The following is a 26,753-nucleotide window of genomic DNA, read 5'->3' as shown; positions in this document are numbered from 1 at the left end:
AGCTTTTTTCAATCTTTAGATGCAAGATGCTACTTAGTTAAAAAAAAAATTAAGTTCTCCAAGAAACTACCAATGTCTACCCAAGTGGGTGCTGGAAGGAGAGAGTTCTCTCCACACCTTGCTTCTCCACACTCTGTTCTTCACATAAGGGATTAGCCATTGTGTAGTGTTCTGCTAAAATAGCTGCCAGGCAGGATCAGCTTGTACCTGATTAGCATGGAGCATCAGAAGCCCAAGCATAGTCCTCTCTGCACCGATCCATACAGCTATGGCCACAGTGAGTAGTTTACGTACTAACAAAGAGGAGCTGGCTGGCCCTGCAGTGCCGGAGCACTGAAACTACCCAAAGATTTCCAAATTGGTAACCACGCCAGATTTTACATGTATCACTTTGATCCCAGTATCTCCCATATATCTTGGTTGAGAATGGGTCCCTGATGTGAAAAACAAAACTCCCCCGTGTGTAAAAACAAAGGCAAAGAGATGGGTCCCATTTCAGAACACTACCACACATTTGGGTTTCCATGCATTTTGTCAGAAGAGAATGTTAGGGGTTTATGTGCATGTATCCAGGACTTCTAGAGTAAGATGAACCCAGTCGGAACAGTAGCGTGAACTGGGCTTGAGCAATGCTGGGCATGCCCCTTGAGCATATACGCATCAGTTTTACGGCAGAGATGACCCACGCATGCCCTCTAAAGCCAGCACATTAGGACATCGTCACGCATGTTCCGTAGAGCTGATCACTGCACGTGCAGAAAGCCCGCTGAATCCTGAATTACTGTATACGCATGGTACCATCAGGGGCACAGTAAGAGTAAAATCTGGGCCATGTGGGGACATTTTAATATACTATATGCAAAAAGTCAGCTGAAAAGTCAACTGACATGTTCCCAAGCCGTGGGGCATTTCTGCACAAGCAGGTGGTGCACAATAATTTTAATGAAAACAATTACATATCATTAAATACATAATGCACATATTTGCTTTCCTTGTTTTGCTCAAGTGAAGACTGTATTTCTGGGTCAAAATGTCTTGCATTACCTCTTCACTCTCTGCATATCTTTTTTTTTTCTAATTAACAAACTTTATTACTGTATGTTTGGATAATCAGTGCCTTTTGATGCAAAATGTTTTAGTCTTCCTTACCTCTTCTTTTTTACTCCCTATTACATTATCAGAGGCCGAGGTTTGTTAAAGTTTTCATATATGATATTAATATAATTCAGGCATCTTCTACTGCATTAACACTGTGGAATTTCAAATGGATTTGTGACTGACAGGGTCTCCATAAAAATAAATCAAGCCCAGCACTGATTCCTCCCCCGTTGTTCTTACCTCTTCTCAGTTTGCTATTTCCTGTTACTTTTAATTGTCTTGTCCTTGCACTCTCTTCCCACTTCCCTGTATTTTGTCCAACCAGGCTGCACAACAGAAGAATCTGGTCACATGCATGCCCAAGAGATTAATTAACCTTTGCGCCTTTAAGCCTCCTGAGCAGTTCAAGTCAGAACAGCAAAGAAAGAGTCTGCAGCAGAACTATCTTTCTGGAAATAAACAGCAGCCTCTTCAGAGCCCTGTTGGGTATATATATTGCCTTATTTCTCATCTAATCTTGCTATTTTCAAATTCTGAATGCTTAGGAATTACTTACAAAAATGGAAGCCTGCAGTAAAAGTCAAAACTGGTTGTAATTTTCTTGAGTTGCGTTCAAGATTACGTGTACAGTCCCGTAAACCTAGGGGCAGTCTTTCAGTTAGTTACAGGCCAAAGTCTGCTCCTGTTGAAGGCTGTATCTTTGACTACAATAGCAAGATTGTACCTACCCAGAAGTAAGCGCTCTGCTAAAATCAGTCTGCTTTAATCTTACTTTCAATCTTCCTTTCAATCTTCTTGCACAAATAAGGAAATGCATTCTTGTGCACCTGCAACAAAAGAAGCCTTAGTCCTCTGGGGAGGTGCCACTTCTTTCTCTTTATGCACCTTTTAGCACAAAAGCTGAAGCAAAAGGAGCGTAACTGGCTTTGGACTTTCCCTGGATTCCTACTATTTAGGGCTGCAGATAAAACTGGGGAAATTCTGTCTTCCCACCGGTAAACACAGCTTCAGGAAGCCAAGGCAATAGCAGATAAGGAGACTTCTATGTAAATGCGTACACTTCATGTAGTCTTTATCTGCCAGGTTTGCATTTTGTAGTTTCCCTCTGTGTGGTGCAGTCCACCAGATTTATCACTTAAGCGCTGGGTGGTAAACGGGGGAGTCTGGGCGGTTTGAATTTCCTGACGGGAGCCGAACCGAGAGGAAAATAAACGGGGCAAACCCCGTGAGTTACCCGGGAGCAGGTCGGTGCCGAGGGTGCAGCAGGCTGGCAGCCCCGCACGGCGCTACGGCAGCCGGGGCCCGCGGGACATCCTGCACCCCCGGGGCTCAAACAGCGTGCCGGGGGTGGGGGGGAACCTGCAAGAGTCGTCCCCCCCCTGGTCCCTGCAGAAACTCTCATTGCGGGATTTCTATTTTCTCGGAAGAACTACCCCGCGCCGGTTAAGCTGGGCCACGGACGCTTCGCGCGGCGCAGGCGCCGCCGCGGGAGGCGGCGCGGAGGGCTGCAAAGCGCTGTGAAAATCAGAAAACCAGAGCCCGTTCCCGCGTGGGCCCGTCCCTCCGGTCCGGTCCGCCCTACCCTGCCCGGTGGGGGGCTCCCAGCCGGAAGCGGAAGCGCCGGGCCAGGCGGCAGCGGCGGGGTAAGCGGGTGGCTCGCGCTCGGCGGCGTGCGGGTAAGTGCATGCGGCGGCGGGGCTGGCGGGGCGGCCTTATCTCCTCCCGCCGCGGGGCGGACCCTCCCTGGGCCGCCACGATAAGGGGGAGGTGGGCGCGCTGCCGCGCCGTGGCGCGTTTGGCGCCTCTGGTGGAGCCCGAACGTGGAGGGTTAGCCCCCATTTGTGGGGCACAAAGCGATTCGGTAGCAGGGACTTCCGTATTTTCAATATAAACCTATTTGCATACCTATGCATATTAATTTAACGCACATCCATACGTGTTTTACTGGTGGAAGACTCCTTGCTTTGGATTAAAAAGGTGTAGCTGCGGGTTGATGCACAGGTGTCGTTTATGCTTCTCTAGTTATTAACGTGTCCTCCTAGCCAGACCACTTACATTGCCTTTGGGTTACCCTGAGCATTACTCTTTTATGCGAACGCGGCAATAGGAGAGGTGAGTATTGTTAAGCCAAAACCACATCTTGTCCAGAATTGATTTGCTTCTGTGTTTATTTTTGTCTTTCCCCTTCTGAAAAGAGGCTTCTAGCTTTTTAATGAACCAAGTAATGATGGCTAGCAGGCACTGTAGTTCTCTTACAGCTCCTTGTTAGGGGAAGAATCTGAGCGGAAAGTATTAATTAGTGTGTTTTCTTCCAGTGTTTCTAATTCTGGCATGTTTCCATTCTTCCAGAGGCTGTAGTTCTGCTCTCTGCAATGTTAATATACAACAGTGTTACATGAAGCAAGATGGTTCTTCGAAAATGTGCTGATGCTAGTTATCGATTAAACATGTACCTTGTCTTCTGGGCTGAAAGAGTTGCATTTAAGATGATTCTGTAACACGGTTGTCATATTTGTGTTATAGGCCAGTGTGAATCAAAAAGCCTTAAGTCTTCAGTTGTATTGCATGGTGTAAGAAGGTACCTTTATTTGGGCGACTAAATTCAGGTAAAAAGCACCTACTTGCATGTACCTGACTACAAAATTGCTGTGCAAATTCAGAATAGAAGAGAATACTGTTGTCATTGTCATTCTTCCTTCTCTGACTCCCTACCCCAAAAACCAGATGTACGCCCACAGTTTCGTTCACTGATGATTGCCTTCAGCACTAACATCTGGACTTTATACATCTCAGTGCAAATTTAGAGCCATTAGTTTGTGTTTAACTGCTGTTTTGCACCAGGAGGTGCTGGTCCGTTACAATCCCGATAAGAAAGGCACTCAGACTCTGTATATCATCCCAAATGAGGTTTGTTAGAGCTAACCCTATAAAGAAAGAGGATAGCGTTGATAATCTTGCATCCCTTCAGGTGATGGGAACCCTGAGCTGTGCAGCATTGAACAGACCTCCGATTCACGCGCAGCATGTTGTAACCCTGTCCTTAGAAAGGGTTACCCCATTTCAGTCACTTGAGCTATTATGGGTTCTCTTACAAGAAAACAACTCTATTTATAATTTCTACTGTCAAACAGAAAGGATGCTCGCATGAGAACTTCCTGCTTTTTTAGATAAAGGCAAGGACACAATTAGGTGGCCTAATTGCAGGTACCAAGTGGGAGCTGCCTGCAGACTCCCCTGTTACAACTAGCTGCTGAGCTTATCCTGCAGCCATGGGTTGTGCATCCCACAGCAAAGGCCTGAAGGCCACGCTGTATGTGCAGCACAGCACAAGACAAGCCTGGACCTACTCAGGTTAACCATTATGTGGATCACCAGCTCCTTGGTGTACAATGGCCTTCAGGTCAGGATCACTCCAACTACACTATTATGTCTTTCTGTAAAACAAGCACGCTGTTTGGTGTCTGCTGTAAATCCACAAAAATATGGCTCGAGAAGCTAAGCAAGAAATTGAAAATACAAACTTTCTGTGTGAACACGTCCATCAGCTGGGACTTAATTATCTGAGGAAAATGATAACAACATGGAGAAGGCAGAGCTATTTTGGGATAGTATGCTGTGTGAATGCTCTGCTTTGAAAACATCCATTCCTCCTACATAGTCAGCCATTCAACCAACATTGCATGTGTCCACTCTTGGTTTTGTTTGGCTTTTTGTTAAACAAATAACATTCATGAGTTTGGACACAGCTGAACTTGGGAAGTAACTTCCTCAGCTTCTGCTGAAATCAGCTAGCCAGCTTTGGGGCTCATCCTGAATGCGGTTTCTTTTTAACAGTTTGACCAGAAACGTAGATTGTGAGGATGTTGGGACACACTGTAAAACCTTCCTTTCTGATAAAAAGCTTTGCCACTGTGAGCAGATTGCTGTTTGCAGCAGCTATAAAGCCAGCAACAGGTAATGGAAGATCCTGCTGGACCTTTGTTCTGTTGAATTTCACAGGGAAAATGCTTGGACGTTACAGTGCTTAAGCATAAGAGAGAAGCCCAGGCTCAAAGTGACTACTGACTTTGCATAATCTTTTGTCATTCTCCCTTTAGTAGCAGAAGAATGCTACTCCTCTTTGAATTTGTGCTAATTGAGGTGTGTGGAACTTTCTATAATAGCAATGTTAGCTGTTGCATTCTGTTGGTACTTGAAATGCGTCTTTTGCAAGAGTTGAGCTCTTGGTCTCGAATTTCCATCAGAGTCCACATGCAGATTTTGGCAGTATAGGAACAAGGAATCTTTCAGCTCTTTAAAAGATAGTGTCCCTTTCTGAATGAGCGGGGAGACAGAAAAGAGCAGGAACACAAAGTTATTTTGGGATTCAAAACACGTAAATATGTAAGGACCTACTGCATTTTAGCCCACTTTGCACACAACTATTTCTAGTTCTGTGTCAGAATGATTAAAAGAAAATTATATATGCAGCAGTTTTATGTGATCTGTGTACTGAGGTGTTATTTCCTAGTGTCCACCTTTGAAAGTGCCTCCATTTTGTCCTCTCTGCTAGCCCTGACTTCACATCAGAGAAGGGCTTTTTAGTGTTTAAAAAAAAAAGTAGTCTTCTCATTTGGTAGCATTTGCCTGTTGCAGGTATATAACAATTCATAAACAATTATGCTTGTTGCAAAGGAAGCCAAAATGCTTCTGGTTTTCTTCACAATGCCAGACAGCCTTGATAACGAGCTGTAGTTCAGCTCTGAGTCGGTGAAAATTGGGATTCAAGGGTGACAAAGCACGTATCCGGCGTAAAAAGATGGGACTGATCCTCCAGCAGTGATGTTCTTCGGAGCATTTTTTTTTTTTTTTTCTGGGCTATGCCTTCATAAGTGCCTTTACCATTCACTCCTAATCAAAACCCTGCCTGTATCAGGTCTTCAAACCTTAACCTGCACCAGCTCTTTCTGACAAAATGTGTTTATCCCCAACTGCAGTGGTAATTAGAGCTTGGTTCCTGAGCCAGCTGGTAGTGAGTTGGTAAAAGAGAAAGACTTACTACAGAAGTCCTATGGAATTACTGTACACTAAGGGCAGACAAACATCTCTTGCTCCTTTCTGCCTCATCAATGCTTACTGCTGATTAAAAAAAAAAAAAAAAAGGCATGTTTTCACCTAAGCTGCTCTATGAATTGTATGTTATTGCAGGATGCTTCTTTTTGTACTTCTCAACTCTGAGAAAACTTAAACCTGTGCATTGTAAAGGAGAAAAGAGAATAAGAAGGAAGAGGAGAAAAAGGGCTCCTTTTCTAGTCCCTCCAGGGTAGCTATTCATCTCCTTTATATGAGTAAAAACTGTAAAGTACCTACTTCATCTTTATTCTAGCATCATGAGGACGTCTATGGTTTTACTTACTTATTTTTACATAGAAAAGGTAAATTGTTGCAACTTCCTGAATTGCTGCAAAACTAAGTTTGTTCTTGTTCTTCTTCAGGCAAAAATGTCTGCAGCATGCGACTTCGTTGCACTCCACACTGGGCAGAAGATGCCTCTCATAGGACTGGGAACTTGGAAAAGTGAACGTGGCCAAGTAAGCAGAGAACAATACAATATTGTGCTCTCAACTAGTATTTGTGTTTTGTGCACTTTTTTGAAGATCCTAGGTCTGAGGCCTGGATCCTTCGCTTGAATGGTTTTAGTCTTAGGTCCACTGAAGTCAGTGGAATGTATGTATGTATTTGCATGACGAAGGCCTTAAGGCACAAAAGCAGCAGCAGAAGATCCTTTAAGACTTGTTAACCCAGGCCTCAGGCACTGGTGCTCTGGGAGATGAATCCAGAAAGAGACCAATGAGTGGGGTGAGACGGAAAATGCTGTAGCTATAATATGGTGCCTGACTCTTCCACTTGTAAATCCTCAGGCAGCCAGTTTGGCCAGACATCCCTCTGGCTTGGACTGATGACTCAGCTGAAAGCATTGTTTTGGGAGGCAAGAACTCTAGTTGTTCTTGTAATAAGTCCTGTTCCAGCAGTCAGCCTATGTTTAGAAGAAAAACAAACAACTTGCTTGGGTCATCCTGCTTTTAGACTAAGAGGGGTAATGTGTCATTAGACATTCACTCTGCTTCTAAATGCAATAAGTTGACAAACACCACACTTGGAAACAATTCTGTGTGTTACTACAAACTGTCTGTGGGAACGTTTGCATGCTATGGACTGTGCCTCCTATTGTAATACTTCTCCCCCTTGTCTGTCTTTTCCTTTCTATTTCATTTAGTTAAAAGATAAATTCTCGGGGGAAGAGATTGCACATACTTGCTGTGAAAGGCAACGTCCATTGCTTGGTGGAATTCTTAGCTGGTATTGTTGTTTATAATGCCTTTTGGATTACGTGTACCATTGCATGTCTGTGCAGTAAATGTTGTATATCTTGCTGCTACTCTTGCATTAGCCTCATGATGGTTTTTGGAGTACATCGGATGACATTATGCTCTTGACTGAGAGGGAAAGTTAAAACCCTTCTCAAGATGTTGTGCTATTCTTTCATGCCAGCTAGAGGAAAAAGTTGGAAACAAGCAATTTTTAGAGCTATAAATCTATTCAGAGCCATTTTATTGTTGGTCTTCCTGTCCAAACAGCTGTCAGGACAGTGGATCTGTTGGGAATAGCAGCTGTGCTAATGTGGAAGCTGAGTGGGTGTGAGAGCTCAGTCAACCTCTTAAATGAGGACAAGGGTGAATGTTCAGCTCTGTCACTTAAAACATCAACTGACAGCTGAATTAAGTTTATTAACATGCAGGAACTTAATGGATTAATTTCTGTGCACCCAAAGCAGTTAAATGTGCATTGTCTAAAACAAGTGCTTGAAACTAAACAAACAAAATATGAATGCATTGTTTATTTTGCGCACTAACTGTTCTGAGGAAAGTGCGATCTTATAAAAGAACTGGGAAAGATCCTGCTTGTGCATAATTTAAACCTAATTCAGATGGATTTTGCCTTAGTAAGCAGCGCTTCTAGCAGCTGAACCCCAAACGAGATCCAGCCATCTTCTCTGGGGTCCCATGGAAGTCACTGGGAGTCACTTCTTTGGAATATCTACTATCTTCAAAGACTTATTCCTAGAATGTATTGAAGGCAAAATCTAGAAAGTGCAGTGAAAATGGCCAGTTACGGAAGTTGCTGCTATTCCTGTCAAATAAATAAATTCCTGTTTATCACTTTTGAAAATTCAGAAGCATAGCAGCAATTTGGTGGAGTGTCCAAACGATTTAGCCTTAAAAGGACATGATGTTGTTCAGGGACAATAATTGTAATTATGAATTAAAGACTAAGGGCCAAAAACCTAGAGAAGCAGAAGAATTATCCTTGATTATATTTAATCTAGCTGTTTTCCAAGTAGAGGCTATTTATCGAAAGCTCTTTTGTGCAAGGGCTGCATTAGAAGCAAGAGTGGAAGTGGATGGCTTTTAAATTATTTCATGTAAATATTTTGCAGATTGTAATTATTTTCCTTGCCAAGCTGCTTTTCAGTCTTGACCTTACTCTCTTGAGTAATTTCTTTATTATTGCTGTTACTATTCCTGATCCTAAACAAGCCTTGGCCTTGTAGCCAGATCTTAGCAGTCCAGTACAAAGGTGTCATTGCAGCCCTAGTTTCCTAGACGGTAAGAATAGGGGGGGAAAATTATTGAATCTAAATCCATGTTGGAAGACTATAGGATTTCATAGGATTTAGATCCTATAAAGTAATAGGATGCTTTCTGTTGTACACGATCAAATGCTAGAAGAGAAATTTGTTTTACGTGTTACTGTAGGAACGTGATGGAGGGCTATTGAATGGAAGGGAACACAGTACAGAAGCTTATGAACTGGCAGCATGAATGAGTTCAAAGAGAAGTCCATTCAGACAGGAGCATCAAGAGTATCAGTAGAGTGTTTCTTTTAATATCGGAGCTTGATTATCTGTAATCCTTTAATGCTTTCTTCTCTTACCTCAAGCGGGCCATGCTTTCAACCTGGAGGATTGGTCCCCACCTGATGAACAGTCTAACCTGCTGTGGCAGAGGCTGGTTCTGTGGGGAAAAGAGACAGGGGGCTTAGGGAAGTTGTATTTCTGTGTGAAACTTCAGGAAAGCCGAAGAGGAAATGCATACCTCAGAAAACCAGTCGGACTGGGTGTCTTGTGACAGGATTGCAGCTATGGAGTAGACTGTTTAGTTCTTGGAAAAAATTGTTAGGCAATATAGAGAATCCTGGTTACGTGCACAAAAATTCACTACTGCTGGTATATATTAAGGGAGGGACTTGAATTCAACATCTGAAGGATAGGAGGCAAAACTCTTTATTTTAGGGAATGTAACTCTTAAGTTGGCATTACTTATGTGGTGGTCTGAGTTCCTTTTCAGCAAATTTTAGTACAGTATGTACAAACTGTGGTATAGCAACACTTATGTTCTGGTCATGTTGCTCTGAATATCATGTGGACTGATGATCTGTTTTTTTCATATTTCCCATCAGCAAATGTACCTGAACTGCTAAAATGTGACAACTTTGCAGGAAGCAGGAGAGGCTGTCAGAGCCTTTTCTTTCCAAGTATTATTGACTGGAACTGTTAGAGTGAAAGCCTCTTCATAATGGCTTGGGGCTGTGGAGAAGAGGCTCTCTAGTCACTTGAACTCTGTGTTGCTTGGAAGTATAAAGATGGCTTGTTAGTTTTTCACCTTGTGATGGGCAAATTGAAGAACTGGAAATCTAGTAATGGATATTATAATGAATTGGGACTTACAGATTCTGTTTCTGAATCTGCCACTGATTGTTAGCAATATCGTGTTCCTCCATCTTCAAAAACAAGAAGGTGGGTGGGAAGGCCAAGTCCCTTGCTAGGATGTATGAGAGTGTAGTTCCTAGGACTTTGCTATACAATGAAGGAGAGTAAGGCTTCAGCTGCGATACTGTGTCTGTTTTGGGGCAAACCACTTCAAGAAAAGCACGAGCTAGCTGCCGAGACAGCAGCAACAGTGATGCAAGGTCTGGGAAAGGTGAGTTATGATGAAAGATGGAAGCGCCCACAGTTACGTGGTCAAGAGAGGTTTGAGACCTCTCAAAGCTGACGCTTTCCAAACGCACAAAAAGCCCTCGCAAGGGGGAAGCTATGGACTTCATGTCTGTGAGGAATAGGATGTGGCATCAGGGCCGTCTTGGTTAGACATCTAAAAGGCTTGAACATAAAGATATCTAAGCATTGGAATAGACTGCCTGTCACAAGAAGGGTTTTGACAAATGTGTGTACGAGTGGTTTAGACTTAGTTGGCCCTGCTGTGGGGCATGAGGATAGACTAGATGATGTCTCAAGATTTTTTCAGGCCTACTTTCTGTAGTTATATGCTGCTAGGTTGGTGAGTCACACTTAAGCTGTGATGATAAGGATCCTTTGGCTATTATTACTTCACAGCACCAAATATCCAGAAGCATATGAATCTCCAAGTGCTTCTGTTGTCTTTTTTCCCCATCCCCCCATGAAATGCATGTACCTGTCTGAACATAATCTCAAAAATACAAAACTTTCTGTTAAAGTATTCTTCTTAGGTTTACATCTGTCTGTTACTAGGGTTCCCTCCACTCCAAGGAATGCTTTTTTGCACATTTTCTCTTGGTGGTTTGCCTTTTGCATGGAACAGGAGCTCTCAGTTCACATTGGAATGTCTTAGTAGGCTGAGTAGTTTACACAAATACAAATCTTGCCCAAATCCAAACCTTATTTAAATGACCAGTCCCAGCTTTTCAGTGCTAGAAATCTATCAAAACACTCTGATATAGAAATACAGCCTCCTTTTTATCGCTTTGCAGAGACGTGTTTGGAGTGTCTTATCCCTAGTTTTCTGCAAGTGGCGCCTACTTTAATTTTATGGCAAATTTTGTACCTGTTTGGATTAAAAAGATATATTATCCTGATAGAGGAAATGAGGGATTAGTACAGACAAACACCACCACTGTTTTTCCTTTCCTCTCTGCTTCTGCTCCACAGCTCTTGCCTTTTTGGAGGGTGGATATTGAGTCTTAAAAGCCTTTAATATGTCTCAAGTGATTTCAGAATTACTATGACCTTGACTTTGTAGTGACCTTCTGAGGAATGTCTTTGTCAAAGTGAAACAAGGACTGTAAATACCATCCTGCTAGAGAAAGGAAGAGCTTACTTCACTGCTGTAATAGAAGTGCTTTGTCATTCTGGCTAAGGGAAACTGGTCTACATTCCAGTTTTCCTCTCAAAATGCCAAAGAATGCAGTCAGAATATCCTGTGTTTGCCTTTACTGCAGTTCTTGACAAGAAAAATAAATTAAATCTACCAGTAGAAGACAGATCTTTTTCATGTTTGATTCCCCCTTTTCTTTCTGTAGCATCTGAAAGCAGGACTGCACATGTCTTTATTTGGTGTTCTTAATTTTATCAGCTTTAAAATTGAAAATACCGGTACTTTGATTAAATTGAAAGAAACCTGTGTCTCTAGCCTTTGTGTACACATTTTTTAATCTTTTGACAGGAGAGATGTAATCTCTATAAACACATTAGGGCCCTATTGCATCAATCCTTATACATGGAGTAATTTCCAATCTCCCACAGTCTCGAGATGCAAGTCAGTGAAGAGCAATCTAGAGAAATCACTGTACAGATAGGACATACTCTTACTGTAGCATTTCAGATGGATGGATGTAGAAGAGAACATATGCTTACTGTCCACTGGAAGTTGAATAAAATAGATTTTACTTAATGCTTATCAGCCTAATGGGAGATGACGACTACACTGGAATCTGTAGTAATTCTTAGTTCTTGCACAATCAGTTATTAAAAATCTTTATTCAACAGCTACTTACGAATCCTCGAAAAGATGCCATTCTGTGTTTCCTTCTTTGGTTTCTAGACTTGCTCCATATCTGAGGCCACATGTGAAGATGTTTTGTGCTTGTGCTTCAACAGAGCTTTCAAAAGTAGGGGCATATTCAAAGTTCCCAACCATTCTGGCTTATGTGTAACAATATGGAGCAAGGGATGTGTTGCTGTTGGCAACACCTTCATTGTCAGCAATGTGGAAAGCAAAATGCAAAGTTGTGAGCATCATCAGGAGATCCCCTGCAGGCCATGGGTTAATATTCAGCAGTATAGTGACTTTCATTGTTGTGCAAATAGTGAGAATGAGACATGAAGGAAAAATGTGCCATAAAATAGCGTTATCTTAGAAGTTAAGTGTGAGCAGTTGAACCAAACCCAGACTCTGGCAATTCCGGAGTTAGAAACCAGGCTCTTCCTTTACTGGGAGAGAGGAAATATCTTCCAGGTTTGACTGACTTTGACTGGTCTGTTAGTTCCAGAAAATTTGTCTCCCTAAGCCATGATTTATTTGAAAATTGCTTCTTAAAGCTCATTTTATATTTAAGAAAAGCATGACAACTATAGTTAAGACTGAATCCCTGTTCTGTCTGGTGAGTTCTTGCATGCTTGGCCTGTGTGCATGGTCCATTTTCTTGTTACTCTTGGAGTGTCTGCTAGCAATTAGCTCTTCACTCCTAAAGGCTGTGCCACAGAGGACCGCTTCCTAGTCTATTTGAATCTCATGGCCTTATGTAGGTCTGTACTTTGGGGGTGTTCCTCACTAAGTCCCTAACATTTTTTATTTTTTTTTCCCCAGTGATGTGTCCCTTTTCACTGATTGCATTGGGTAATCTGTTTCTGATTACAGGTGAAAGAAGCAGTGAAATACGCCCTAAGTGTGGGTTATTGCCACATCGATTGCGCAGCAGCTTACAGCAATGAAGCAGAGATCGGTGAGGCTTTCCAGGAATGCCTTGGGCCCAACAAGGTAAAAACACAAGAATCGCCATGCTGACTGTGTGTTCTATCAAAACTTACAACTGTGACCTGAAAGTAGACTGTAAAGTTAACATCTGTGGCTTTTCTTCCTAGTCTATCCCAGCTGTTTGTTATTAATCGGGAGCAGGCATGAAAGAGAGCTTTCTCTCATCTTATAACCATCCTGGCTGTCAGGAGGAGAAAAGGTTGTCAAGGAATATTTGCATGGAAGCTACAGAAAATGCCTTTTTTTTTTAAATTTCCCTGCCTGCCCCTTTCCCCCTCACAAAGTATCCCAATTTGGGTGTTCAAAAATTGGAGGTTCCTGGAATCAGTAGTTATAATGTAAAATATTTACCATGATTTATATGAAAAGTGACTCTAGTTTGCCAGTCTAGAATAGCATGCAATGGTGGGTAGCCACAGCAAATTTGGTGACTGTGGGTTTTTTGGTTATAGATAAAATATGAGTGAGTAAATACGTACTTTTTTTTTTTATTAAACAGTGATTGCATTTGAAGGTTTGGTAACTGTGACTCTAGGGCCTGCACCTGAGCGTCCATGGCCTAAATATAATGTAATGTGACAGGTATTCATATGAATGACCTGAGGTGGAATCTTAAATTCATCCCCTTGCTCTTGTTGGCTCGAGGGGCCAGAAGGATTACCTGTACAGTCTTAGAGCCCATGGAAAGAAAGTTCTATGTTCCTGTTTTCCTGCTGCTCTTGTCTTGGTTTAGGGCAGTCTCTTTGTTATGTGATGAGCTTGAGAGAGGCTGCTTTCAGCTTGCCCCAGGGATTCCTTCCTACTAGATATGGTAACTAATATAGGGAAGCATAGGACTCTCCTATTACACTTCATATTAGCTAGCTAACTTAAAACTAGAATTTTTAGAACATCTTTCTCTTTGAACACAACAGCCATATGTGAAACACAGAAATAACTGAACGGTTGGAGGAGAGAAACTAAGAAATTAATCATTCCAGCTTCTACAAAGTATAGAGTTGAGTGAAATTTGGTCACACATAAGACAGGGAGAAGTGCCCTCTGATGGTGTTCTGTGCTTCAGCTTGCCAAATACGATCTCCCTTTTGCATTTTATACTTCCTAGTTAACCAACTCTCTATTTGCTTAATTTCTGGGTCTTACCCTTCCAATACAGGGTACAGGGCGCTCAGTTCTTAGTGCACTCCTTCCAGAACCTAGAAACTCAAGTGCTGAGGTTTGGGGAAACTTCTTCTGTTTATTTTCCCACGCTCTTTCCATGAGAAGCATTCTTGGTTAATAACATGTGATGAGTATAAGTAAATCAGCTGGTTGTGCATAGAATATGTGAATTGGTAAGTAGAAATTACAAAATTTACATATGAATAAACTGAGTAATCTTTCTTTTGGCCACATCACACTTAGTAGTGGCTTTAACCCTTGAATTGGAAAGTTTGGAAAAGTGTGTGTGTGGAGAGGATTGTTTTGTTTTTCAAAACTTCTAATAAATTGCTAAGTATTTGGTATACTTTAGGACTTGCCAATGTGTCTTTCACTCTTCTCCATCCAGTATATTTTTGAAAAGTTTAATTTGTAGGTTCCATGTGTTACCTTTTTTTTTAAACTTAAATTGTTCTCTTTGTTTTAAAGCTAGTTGGGGAATTGTTGCAATTCTCTTTCTGAACTTGTTCCAGTAAATCATGCTCTCTTCCCTTTCTTTAAGGTTATTAAAAGGGAGGACCTGTTTGTAACATCAAAGCTCTGGAATACCAAGCACCACCCAGAAGACGTAGAGCCAGCTCTAAGGAAAACACTTGGAGATTTGAAACTGGATTACCTGGACCTGTACCTCATGCACTGGCCTCACGCCTTTGAGTAAGTTCTACATGGAAAGGGCACAGAATGCAGAAACCCCAGTTTTACATAAGTGGCTGGTGTTATATCCTGAGGACCTTCTTTCTGAGCTGTGAATTTCTTCCTGTGTATACTGCCTGCAAGATGTTTTTCAGTGTGGCTAATAGTGTAGTCCTGTGGAGTGTCATATAGACACTCTTTTCTACCCATAACCTGTACACTTACTCATATTTGGTCCATTCATTCACAGAAACAATTGTTCAAATTTCATTCTTCTTTGAATTTCAGTTGGGTGGGAATTTGTTTACTGTTAGATTTGTAGCACGTATGTGAACACACAGTAGAGGAGACAAAACTTCTGGTTTTGTGTAGAAGTATTGTAAATAGAAAAGGGATAATTGTTCTCATTATTTAGCAATGATGAGGCTGGAAAAATGAGTATTAAGTCTTCATTTAAAATCTTTAAGCAATTACTTAAATTTTTTAATATTGGGAACAACTAGGTAATGAAATTAGGATCACTAAACTTCTGACAGTTTGGCATGGATGCCAAAGTTAGGTAACGGAAAGTAGTCTAACTGGGAAAAAAGTAATAAAGCTTTATGGGACAGGTTTCTATACTGAAGCTTGTCATCTTATACTAGCTGAAAATTTGGCTTGCTGTGAGGTAAAATCTTTGTTGAGTTTAAAATATATTAGAAGCTTAAAATAGTCTAGTGTCTTCATCTAGGCATTGGGGAGGTGTGGCAGCTATTCTTGGTTCTGCCATTGACCTACATGGTAACCTTGAGGAAATACCGAAACTGCTTTGTGCCTTTACTGTACTTTACAGATAAGTAAAACTAAGTGCTTTGTAAAGAAGACAACACTTTTCACTAGTAGTTATTAACTGTACTGGAGTGGCAAGCCACATGCAGTCTCATGGTGGTATCTGTATGAGGAGGAAATGAAAATGACTTCTTATGACACTTCAATTGCAGTAATTCTACGATTTGAGGAAATATGAGACGAGAAAGTTTTCCAGTTAGGTGCTAAATGCACTTATCCTACAACCCCATCAGAAGCAGAGTTCCTTGCTTTATTTTCTTGTAGATGTGGAAGCAGCGCCCCCCTCCCCCCCTACAGTCAGTAAAAAGGCAGGGGGGGAATAAATCTCCTGACCAGATGTTTGCATGGAGACTTCACTCAACAGGGGCAACCCTGTCAGTTAAAGGGGTTTCTGTCTGTTCTGCAAATTTGAGAACTTTTTTTTTCCCTTTCTAGTCATATGAACTGAATTCTACAAAGCATACAACACTAACGATAAGAGGAAGGATGCTCAAATTATAAATATATTCCTCAGCATAACAGAATGAGGAAGTGTTTTCAGCTAGAGCTGGTTTGCAGGAAGAACTGTTAAAAATTCCCCCTGTTGTGAAACAGGTTTGTTTTCCAGGTGATTGAAAAAAAACCATTAAACGTTGCTTTGATAACACATAACACAAATAATGAAGTATATTTAGATATTACTAATATTTAAATTTGCTTGATGTTGTGGAAACTGTTGACAAAACTGACTTTCTAATAAAGCAGTTTCATGTTTTCTCATTGGAAACTGTTCGCTCTCCAGTTTTCCATTAGCTCTACTTCAACTGTTTTAATGCGTGGTTATCTATAATGCCTGTTGAATTGGGAAGCTGAGCAAACAAATGTTATTTACACAGAAATTAAAATAGACTTCCGGATGAAAATCACAGTGCCTCTAGGTCTTGAAAATTGATCTCTCACTTAACATACTACTCTTGACATATGAGGCTGCTTTTCTGAGTTGGGAGCTCATAAGGCTTTCAGAGTTATTTTTGGTTCTAGATTTATCAATGACATGAACAAGAACCATCTCCCCTTGTCCCCAGCTGCTGCCATTTCTCACACCGTTCACTGCTTAGCTAGAGCAATGTAAGGCAGTCTCTGAGATCTGAGCCAGCAGTGTCCTGCAGTGGTTATGAAGCAGCGCTCTTCCAGTGGGATTGCTTGTACCCCTCCAAGCATGGACTGCTCAGAGACCAGTCATAGCCCTTTGGCCGTGTGGTGGTGTCACCTGGCATAACCAGGTTCTTTGTGTGTGTTTTCTTTTGTTTGGTTTTTTTTTAAATTTTATTTTATTTTTTAAATGGGTTGGTATGATTAACTGGAAACACACCCAACCTATAAGCAACATGTACATGTTAAGACTTCTGTGAGAATCTGCGCTTGTATCGAGTACTGACACTGCTACAGAATCCAGAGGGAGTGGGAAGGCCAGTGTACTTTGAATACAGTCTCTCCTAGACAGCTCTAAAACCAAGATCCTTTTGGTAGCAGCTCCAAGCAGACTATGAAGAGTATCAGTCTCTCAAAAACAAATTGAAAAACCAAAGCTGCCCTGAGTTGCTGCTCTCTAAATCAGCTGTTTTGCTAGGATCAAAGTGTACAAAGAGCTGCTGCTGTCTATACAGTGGCTTATCAGTTCTGTGTAGTCACTACCGTATAGGTAAGTAGTTCAAAGTACTGTATAACAAGTTTACATAGGATAGACTGTATGTGAAATAATTTCTTGTAGGTTAAGTCAGCATAATGGAATTCAACAGGCAAATTCGCTCAGTTTGTACTCTACCCTCCAAACTATGTATTAGCTTTTAAGAATACTTTGAGGAAAGGTGGGGTTTGTTGTGTTTTTTGTTTTTTTTTTTTTTTTAGTGAAGAACTAACATAATATAAATAATGTGCTATATGTACTTACACTTTACCATTGATGCTATAGACGAGGGGACAATCTCTTCCCAAAGAATCCTGATAACACAATGCGTTATGATTACACTGATTACAAGGATACCTGGAAGGCTATGGAGAAGCTGGTAGAAAAAGGTCTTGTGAAAGCCATTGGGCTGTCAAACTTCAACAGTCGTCAGATCGATGATGTACTGAGTGTGGCTGCTGTCAAACCAGCTGTGCTCCAGGTAAGGTGAATAAAGGAGAGGACAAATACCTTTCCTATTTATCCATAAGAGTGAAGAATTTGCAAACCAATGCTATGTGTTTAGCACAAGGGGTGCAGCTTCTTATGTGCAGGGAGGAATACAGCCAGCTCTGCAGGAGCAGGCACACAGAGGCGGTCTTTCCAGGCAGATTAATTTGTTGGAGAGGAGGCCTGTATCCATGTTCTGTGGCCATTTATGCCTGCTTAGTTGAACAGGTCTGTGAAAGAGTTCGTCTTTCCTGTGAGGAACAGTTTAGTCTATAAGAAAGAAAGATTGTGAGAGAGTGACTTGAATACCTTCTATAGAGAGCTTCCTTGCCTGTTGGATGATCTGTTTGGTACATAGGGAAGATCCAGCACTCTCAACTTAGGTGATCTGTTCTCCTTTTCCTGTAAACTTAGCCTACCAGACACTTTTTCATTCTCTTGGTAGTAAGTTATCCTTATGAGGATAACTTAAACCTTATCCTCATAAGGTTTTCCAGAATCTGGAATGACCTCCTGTGATGTGTTTGGTTCTGCTGTGCTTTTGACTTTCTGTTTGTTTAGAGGTTTGTGTTAATCTGTTCTCTAGCCACTCACTGTGGGTGATTTTAATAGGTAGAATGCCATCCTTACCTCGCTCAGAACGAGCTGATAGCTCACTGCCAGAAACGAGGACTGGTTGTCACTGCCTACAGTCCCCTTGGTTCTCCAGATCGCATGTGGAAACACCCAGATGAGCCTGTGCTTCTAGAAGAACCTGGGATCAAAAAACTGGCAGAAAAATACAGCAAGTCACCTGCACAAATCATCCTCAGGTACAGCACAATCGTGAGAGAGGGTGGCATTTGGAACCTGGCCTTAAATAAAGCAAAACAGACAAGCTAGAAGGAATGTACTTAAAGTGCGTGGTCTTCCACATCAGTGGGGAGTTAAAATCACAGGGAGTGCCAAAAGCAAACCCCATTTGGTGCTTGTTTTACAGAGTTGGTAGAGTTGGTCCTGCCGTAGGGCAGGTGGATGGACGAGATCAGAGGGGTCCATTCAGGGCCTGGATCCATGCCTGGGACGGTTCACTACCTTTTCTGCTGTGAAATAGCAGTAGGACAATTAAGGCAGCAGCGTACCACATTTGAGTGCTGCCTACTGAATTTGCACGTGGCCAGTTGCTTGAACCCTTGAGTGCTTGCTGCTGCATTCAAATGGGTTCCCTGGAAGAGGGGCTGAGGAAGGGACCTTCCTTCTTTGCACTGAAGAACCATTCGCTGTTTTGTTTTTATATAGCAAAAGCCAGCTACTGGATACTGGGAAAACAAGATGATTGAGTGATATCCAGAATGTGATCAGCACTTTGTAAAGTAAAATTGGATTTCTATCCTCATTTTTTGTCTGGCTTTGTATCTATCAATATCATTAGCACAGTCTTGGGCAGCAGCAAGATACCCTGCCAGCTGAACATGTTCAAGATTGCTCAAGCCACTAGACAGGCACTTGAGGGATCTGGGTTTTCTTCTAGTTTCTCAGTGGCTGTCATGTTAGAACTTGCGTAAAATGCTTAAGTACATTTTTCTGACTGTTTCTTGGGTTTCTAGCTTAAAGCGCCTGAAACTTTCTTGCTTGTTCAAAGGCATGAACATCTTCCCCTTCATTGATTAGTCCGGTGGCTACTGTCTTGCTTGAGCTTGGACATACTAGGTCCTAATACAATACGGTGCTATGTCAGCCCTCTTTGGGTATTTTTATTTCACATAGACACATAAGTGACATCTCTGCTGCTACAGATTATTACTCAACCAAAATAAATATCATGGTTCTTGGGCTGCATGCACAGAAAATCTGTCTTGTCCTCTTAACAGGTGGCAAGTGCAGCGTAAAGTGGTTGCCATTCCCAAGAGTGTCACTCCTGCTCGCATTCAGCAGAATCTCCAGGTAAGTTTAAATGGAGGAAAGGAGTTTCAGCAATGCCCTTTCATGTGAGTAAAATACTGTCCTGCTACTTGCAGAGCAACAAGCTGAGGCACTTGGTTCATACTTGTTCATCAATGTACGCACACGCTTAGAAGGGAGGGTAAAAATTTTTGGAAAACAAACTTGGTATGTTTTAAGCAACTAAGTGTGTGAGTGTGCGCGTATGTGCACATGCACAGTCTTGTTATCAAAAAGTAAAGAATGTACTTTTCATTTAGGCTTCTACAAAATCTTCACTGAAATTTATCTGAGATACAAATTTATTGAACAAGGGAGTCTTCTAATGATGTTCAGTGGTTCTTATTTATGAATAATAGTTGTTCTACCATGCAAGTGAGGGCTGGTGACTACTTCTGCAGCAAACTGCCATTCTAATGATGCTGAAGGAATAAGTGTGGTTCACTTCTGCTCTGAAGTAGAATTGATACAGCCAATCATACAGATTGGCTGCTTACATACTTGGTTTTTAAGTTAGGAGTTGTTTCTGTAACTGTTACTCCCATTAAACCAAATCCTGCCGTGTAGTATGCTGCTAGAAATCTCAAGAAATTCCAGTAAACTCTGCAGTTACTCGAGGTTTAGATCTACATGGGAACAGAATATTGACTGAATAGGCAGCACTTACGTGGAGGAACAGTCCCACTGCTTTTTATCTTTGTGGAAGAGTGCGATGTAGTATCAGTGTAGGCTTAGAGTTGGCAAGTGTGTGAACACCTCTGACTTTAAGCCTTTCTTTTGGTGTTTGTTATAAAATGAGTTTAATTGCAACTTCATATTTATAATGGAAGACAAACTAATGGTAACCTATAGTTATTGAATAAAGGCTCTTGCTTTTGTTCTCAGGTGTTTGATTTCAGCCTCACAGAAGAGGAGATGGGCCACATTGGAAGCCTGAATAAAAACTGGCGTTACATTGTGCCAATGATTACGGTAAATTACTCATGTTTCTATTAGTTTTCATTATGTGGCCACAACTTGGGGTTTTTGAAGTTTTCTTTCTTTTACTGTCCTCATCAGAACTACTTACTCATAAGAACAGTACATCTTTTAGGGTATCTAAAATGAAAGAATTTTTCAAAAGCTGGGTACAAAAAGGGTAACTTTTTGAAAACTTTTCTCCTTTGTTTTGACCACTGATGGCACTCTCAAGGTCTCATTACTGACCTGTCCATGGGCCTTTAAGCCAGAGTCCCATCTTACTTCAAATCTCACCAAACTCCTGCTGATTTGTTCTTCCCACGTACAAGCAGGCTAAGGTCCATGCCATTCCTCCGGAAGTACTCCTTGTTCCAACTGTCCCCGTCTACTTTATACCATAAACCTCTAAGATCAGTGAAGACTCAGGGTGCTGTTAGTGCTCCACATCCATCGTGGAAGTCACATGAGGGATTTGTCCACTCCCCTCCACTGGATGTCTCCCCTTTCAGCATCTGTTTGTAATGACCTTCCTCCAATGTAAGGAATTTGGCTTAGGCTGTTTTATTTTTCTTCCCAAATCCGTTAGCCACAGCATCTTTTAGCATCAGTAGTTTACTCTGTCACATGAAACCTTACCTTGTGTGCTATCAGATGCTAGTCTGTTTTAGAGAACCAATGCCTTGTAAGTGTTGAAGTCCTCTTGGTCTTTCTTTTCTTATATTAAAGGACCTAACCTTGTTCCTTTCCCCTGACTGCAAAAAAAAAAAAGTCAATGCCTTGTTGTCTCCTGTCTTTATAGTTTTCCTCATTTCTTATTGTCCTGCTTCTGACTACACAACAGAGAGCTGTTGCCATTCCCTGGTGCATCACCGACCAACATACGGCAACTGTGCTATAATGAATCTAAAGTGATTTATCCCTTCTCTATCGTACAGTACACTGCATAGATACAGTAGGTCTCTGCAAATTTGGAAGCTGTCAAGCATACCCTTGCCTCTCCAGCAGTTTGCCTGTAGATTATTCTTCAGTAGTCAGTGGCTACTGGCTATAGGAATTCTTTGGAGAAAGCTTTCCTCCGGGACTTATCATTGAGTTTTTTTGAGTACTTGAGAGGATATCAGTGACTAGTCTGAGTTAGGAAAGAGAAGTTGTGAATGTGTGGTGAATGACTCTCGTATCAAGGGTAGATACTTGTTACAGCTTTCACTGTTTGTCACGCTGTGGCTTACAAAAGCTTCAAGGCCGTGCTTTTAACTGTATGGTTGCTTCAGTATGTGTGTGTAAATATAAACCCCCACATCCCTGCAACCAAAATTATCTTTGTGCTTATGGATCAGGAGTCTGTACACCAAACTGCAAGCTTAGCTGCTCATCTCTGTGAATGTGACAAGCACACCTGCTGCTGACAGTATGTTTCTTTCAAGTGTTTTGCCACTCATGCTGCAAACAAAGTTGTTTTGTTAACAAAACTGCAAAATACATTAGAATGTAGCCTGGCTTGGATGAGCCAGGGATAATTTATGTGCTTTTGTTACCTGGGAGACCTGATCAGATCACAGCGATTCACAAAGGAGAGATGAAATACAGTTCAAAGCGCTAGGCCATCCAATTAGAAAAAGGGTGATCGTGATGCAGCTGGGCTTCAAAGATATTGCCATATTGTCAGGTAACAAGGCAGGAAGAAGCAAGATGAGGAGAATTAAAACACGACTCTGTAGCTGTCAGATCTCTAGCGGAACTTTTTGTCTCCTGCCCATCCCTTCTGGGCTTATCAGAAAGAATTTTCATCAACTGTGAATTAAAATTCCTGTCTAACCTTTCATGCCTATCTTCTCTATGAATCTAACTTACAGTGTCTGGATTTCAAAGCGTGATATGGCAGTGATAACAGAGCTCCTATCATAACTGATGAGACAGTTTTTCCTTGCTTTACTTCTTTGATACATAACCACATGTTCTTATAGTTGTGCCACTGTTCTCCATGTTGTGTTTTGTGTAAAGCCTGAGGAGAGGCTATTACATTGCATGTAGACAATTTAAGTTGCTTTATACTTTAACAGTTCATTATCTGGATAGAGGTTGGGAATTACCTTGCACTAGCCTGAAATCCAAACTTTTGGAAACACGTAATTGGCCAAGGAATATACTTAAGCGGAACTTGAATGACTAGCAAGCCAGGAGAGGAGGAGTGATGGTGTTGTACACATGATGATCTGTCTATTTTTGATAATTAGCTACCGTTGACCTGCAATGTGTTCACCGCTGATTTTACCCCCCTCCTTCTCTCAAATGCCTGGGGTAGACTGGAATCAGCTATGTGAAACATTGCTTCTGGCAGCTGCTGTCTTGGCACGCTGCAAACAAGAATGCTTACCTAAAGAGCTGTTCTGTGTAGCAAAATATGCAGGGGGAAGAAACGGGGGGGAAAAATGAGGAATACGAGTTCTAGGAACATGAGGAAGTTGTTGGCTCTCAAGAGAATATGAGGAAACCTGAAGATACTGTGATACTTTTGTCCACAGTTCGAAGGATTGCCTTCAATTGACAGCTTAATTTCAGCTTTATTTTATTTTAATCTGAGCATCAGTCAAATGTTAAACCTTAACATCTTAGTTTTCTGCTCTGTAGTGCCCCCAAGTGACTAATTTCACACTTCACTAGTCACTGTAAACAATTCATTACTAGGGATTCCAGTTGTTGCTTTGAAATGCAGGTTTTATACTGAAAGCTAATAGAGGGACTTGCTAGTGGTGGATACTTGGTTTGAAAGTCCCTGTGATTCCCTCTGCCCCCGTAACATTTTGAGTGATCTCTAACATCCCATTTGTATGTATAAAAATCAATGATTTCTCTAACATAACTTTTATTCAGTCATTAGTCGCTTAAAATAAGTTTTAGCTGACTGATGCTAGGCTGTCACCCAGGGAGGTGTGTATCATTTTGCCAGTGCTGCACCTAAATTTCCCCAAATGTTACAGATGAGGAGCAAGGTTTTACCTCAGCTCCTCGGAAATTGGGGGTGTTGCAATGGACTTAGTGCAACTAGAAATGCAACTTGTGCGTCTGAATGCTTAGAGGTAGGATGTAAGAACTGAGACTTCTGCATGGCCACGTCTGCTTTTGGGCCAGCCTGAGCCTCTGTTTCATTATCTGTGAACATCAGTTTCAGTATTCCCATTTTACAGCTGGAGAAGCTAGTCTTCCATGGAAATGTTCTTAAACAAAAAGTACTATGAAGGAGTTCAGTGACACTATTAATGTTTCAGTGTATGACCCCAAACAAGTTATTCAATGTGTTTCATCTTATCCGTCCATAAAATCAGCAGCCCGGGAACTCTCTATCATGAAAACATGGGCAAATCTCCGACTCCATAGTAAAGTGTTTTGAAGTGTGCATGTTACAACACTTAGTAACGGCTACAAGGCAAAAGGCTTTTAACTATTCTTAATCTAATTCTTCAAGCCTCAGCAGCTTGAAAGACTCTTGCTCTAGGCTACAGAAATCTATCTCTTTTTTTAAATTATTATTTTTTTTAATTTTTCTTTCAAGAAGTGCTAAGAGGACTCAGGGGTAGAGGGAACAGCTCTTGTTTAAGCTGGAGAAGATGCTCCCAGATGTTTGGGATATGAAGATTTAGAAATCTAAACCATGCAGAGTTTGAAACTAAGAGTAAGAATGGATTTTTATCTTTCTGACTTGAGTCTGTTTACTTCACAGGTGAATGGAAAGCTAGTAGCAAGAGATGCTGGACACCCCCATTACCCCTTCAATGACCCCTATTAACTACTAGAAAATAAGGTGTTAGTATAACATGCTTCTCTGCATGCTCTTCCACAAAGTAATTGTTGCCACAATTTGTCAAAAAACCTGTCCAAATAAAACCTTCCTTCCTGAGTAGGTTTACTTACAATGTACTGCTTCTAATTGACCTCCTTTCTGGAGGTACTGTAGCTTCCATATCAAAGTGTGTGGATTTATTACAATGACTGCAAGCTTGCTCCTGGAAGCATCAAATCTTTGGGGGATTAGACAAAGAGTGGGGGAGCCTAAATCAAGTTCCAAACATGTCATTATCAGGTTAGGGCAATACTTTGGGGTTTACTGCCTGTGAAACAATTTTGAAAGCTTTAGTTATTACCATGAGGGAAAAAAAAAGGGGGGGGGGGAGGCATGAAAGCATTTTAAGACTAAACAACTGCTCAGCCATTGACTTTGATGTCTTTATTAAGTATTTTTATACAGGGAGTAAAATGAAATGTGCTACAATTGCACTATGTCCATAAACCACTCATTAAAACCCAAGTAACTAGTAACTAATGCCCAGTGCTTTTTATCCCCTTTAGAGTACTTGTGGGACTTAGAACTCTCTCTTCTCTATTTTCTTTTTCTTTTAATTTGCCTGTAGATTTGAGGAGAATAAATGCATACCCTGGAGCAGGCCTTCAGGGCAATCCTCTCTGTTGCTTGTCACATGGATAGGTTTCAGCTCTGACAATAGCTCTGATGGTCCTATCACAAAAGCCTCAAGAACTTTTTAGCAGGTCTTGTAGAAAAACTCCTGCTTTTCCCGTGAAGTTGCCCAGTGTCTCTTTACCAAAGATGTCCAGTTTGAGTTCTGGAAGGTCACAAAGCTAGTTTCTGACTATGCAGTATGAGCAAAGGCCTGTCGGAGGGCCCCTTCCATTTTAATGTCGCATTTTTGATGGCTGCCTGGGCTGATGCTTGGGAGAGCTGGTCCTGTCTCCTGTTCTACCGCTGAGCTGCTGGTAACACCGGGCAAGTCATTTGCTTTCTCTGTGCCTCTTGTTTTCCCGCTTGCCACGTCTCTGTTACTCCCTGGCAGGGACTAATTTGCTGAATGCTGATACACTGTTGAGCAGGACTGGAGCTCTAGCACTAACAATGGTTTTATTTTGTTTCAGTCTGTCAATGAATTGTCTAGCCATTTAAGTACAAAGGGCATGAGGTGTTAGTACTTACCAGTGCTCTGATGGTGATACCTTCTTTGGCCTTAGCAATGTTAACACTTTATTTTGATTTTTCTCTACCTGTAAAATAGGATTAATGCTTGTTTGCCATCGTGCAGACAGGGTTGCAAGGCAGAGTTTCTAAAGGCCTGTCGGATTTAAAACAAAGGAACTCTTTCAGATTCGCTGATGCCGTTCAGAGACAGTCATAGGCACGACTCCTTGTTTGCTGCTGGATAAAGAAAGCTTAACTGACTGTAAGTGAAGTAAAGAATGCTTATTTTTTATTTTTCCCATAGCAATAACAATGTAGAATTAGAAAAATAATTGTCTGTATTCAAATAGTTCAAAAATTAAAGAATTAGATTATTTTAGTTTTGATAACCTCATTTACAGTAGGCCTATAGTAAAACTATATATTCATCTCGAGCGTAATGCCTCCTCAAGTGTTTCCTGCCCTGGGCCTCACAGCATGCAGCTGAACTGGAACAAACCTGTTTATCACTTTTTGTAATCCTTATGTAAAATTTAAAGAATTTCTGTTCCTCAGTAAAGTGTTTCCTAATTCCTGCTGAATTTACCTCAGTGGAGAAAGCCATTACAGCTCAGTTAGGATTCTTTACTAGACTGGACGTTTTCTTCTAAGGGAAATGAAATCCCTGTTGGTTTTTTATTATTCTAATCAAACACGGGCGACTTTGAATACAGTTGTTACTGCAAATCAGTAGGGAAGCAATTTTACTTTGAAAGCGCTATGTAGAATGTTAACAGCAGTCATCCTGCCAAGAAAAGTGGCTTTTGTTGCACGTATGTCCACTTGTATGTTTGCATGTCTTAAATAAATACTGTACTCAGTGTGTGACTTTGAGACTTTTTTCCCCCCTCTAATGTCAGGGCCCCAATTAATTTTTTCTCGTTACTTCTCTAATCAAGAGTAAGTAAGTGGGCAGAGAGAATTCCCAAGAAAAGCACATTAATTCTCTATCTCCGTTAAGCCTGCAATTCCCAGCTCTGTTACTGCATGGAGTAACACAGCGCAGCTGAAGCGGGAGAACTTTTATCTTGAAATAGCACAGGGGGAAATGAGCCTCCAGGTCTCCACCAATGGCTTTGCTGCTGCTGTGCAAGTTTTGCGGAGGTCTCTGCTGTCAGAGCTGCAG

At 41.4% G+C, this 26,753-nt stretch overlaps 1 protein-coding gene across 5 annotated transcripts; it reads left to right on the top strand.

The window, feature by feature from the left end:
• Positions 1 to 1,503: 1,503 nt before the first annotated feature.
• AKR1A1 (aldo-keto reductase family 1 member A1) lies at positions 1,504 to 26,452 on the top strand. 5 transcript variants are annotated; one of them, XM_076340318.1, is made up of 9 exons: positions 1,504 to 1,584; positions 6,573 to 6,668; positions 12,813 to 12,932; positions 14,632 to 14,783; positions 17,542 to 17,737; positions 18,358 to 18,557; positions 19,596 to 19,668; positions 20,551 to 20,637; positions 24,344 to 26,452. In XM_076340318.1, the coding sequence occupies exons 2-9, from the start codon at positions 6,579 to 6,581 to the stop codon at positions 24,407 to 24,409; spliced, it is 984 nt and encodes a 327-aa protein (XP_076196433.1). In that variant the 5' UTR covers positions 1,504 to 1,584; positions 6,573 to 6,578; the 3' UTR covers positions 24,410 to 26,452. The 5 variants fall into 5 exon arrangements, with proteins under 5 accessions (XP_076196433.1, XP_076196430.1, XP_076196429.1 ...); XM_076340315.1 differs by lacking the exon at positions 1,504 to 1,584 and adding an exon at positions 2,678 to 2,741; XM_076340314.1 differs by lacking the exon at positions 1,504 to 1,584 and adding an exon at positions 2,713 to 2,774.
• The last annotated feature ends 301 nt before the right edge of the window (positions 26,453 to 26,753 follow it).

The sequence above is a fragment of the Aptenodytes patagonicus genome, chromosome 5 (genome assembly GCF_965638725.1).
Source record: "Aptenodytes patagonicus chromosome 5, bAptPat1.pri.cur, whole genome shotgun sequence".
In the NCBI taxonomy this organism is placed as follows: domain Eukaryota; kingdom Metazoa; phylum Chordata; class Aves; order Sphenisciformes; family Spheniscidae; genus Aptenodytes; species Aptenodytes patagonicus.
Note: the sequence above shows the minus strand (reverse complement) of the source record. Positions and strands in the feature narration are given on the sequence as shown.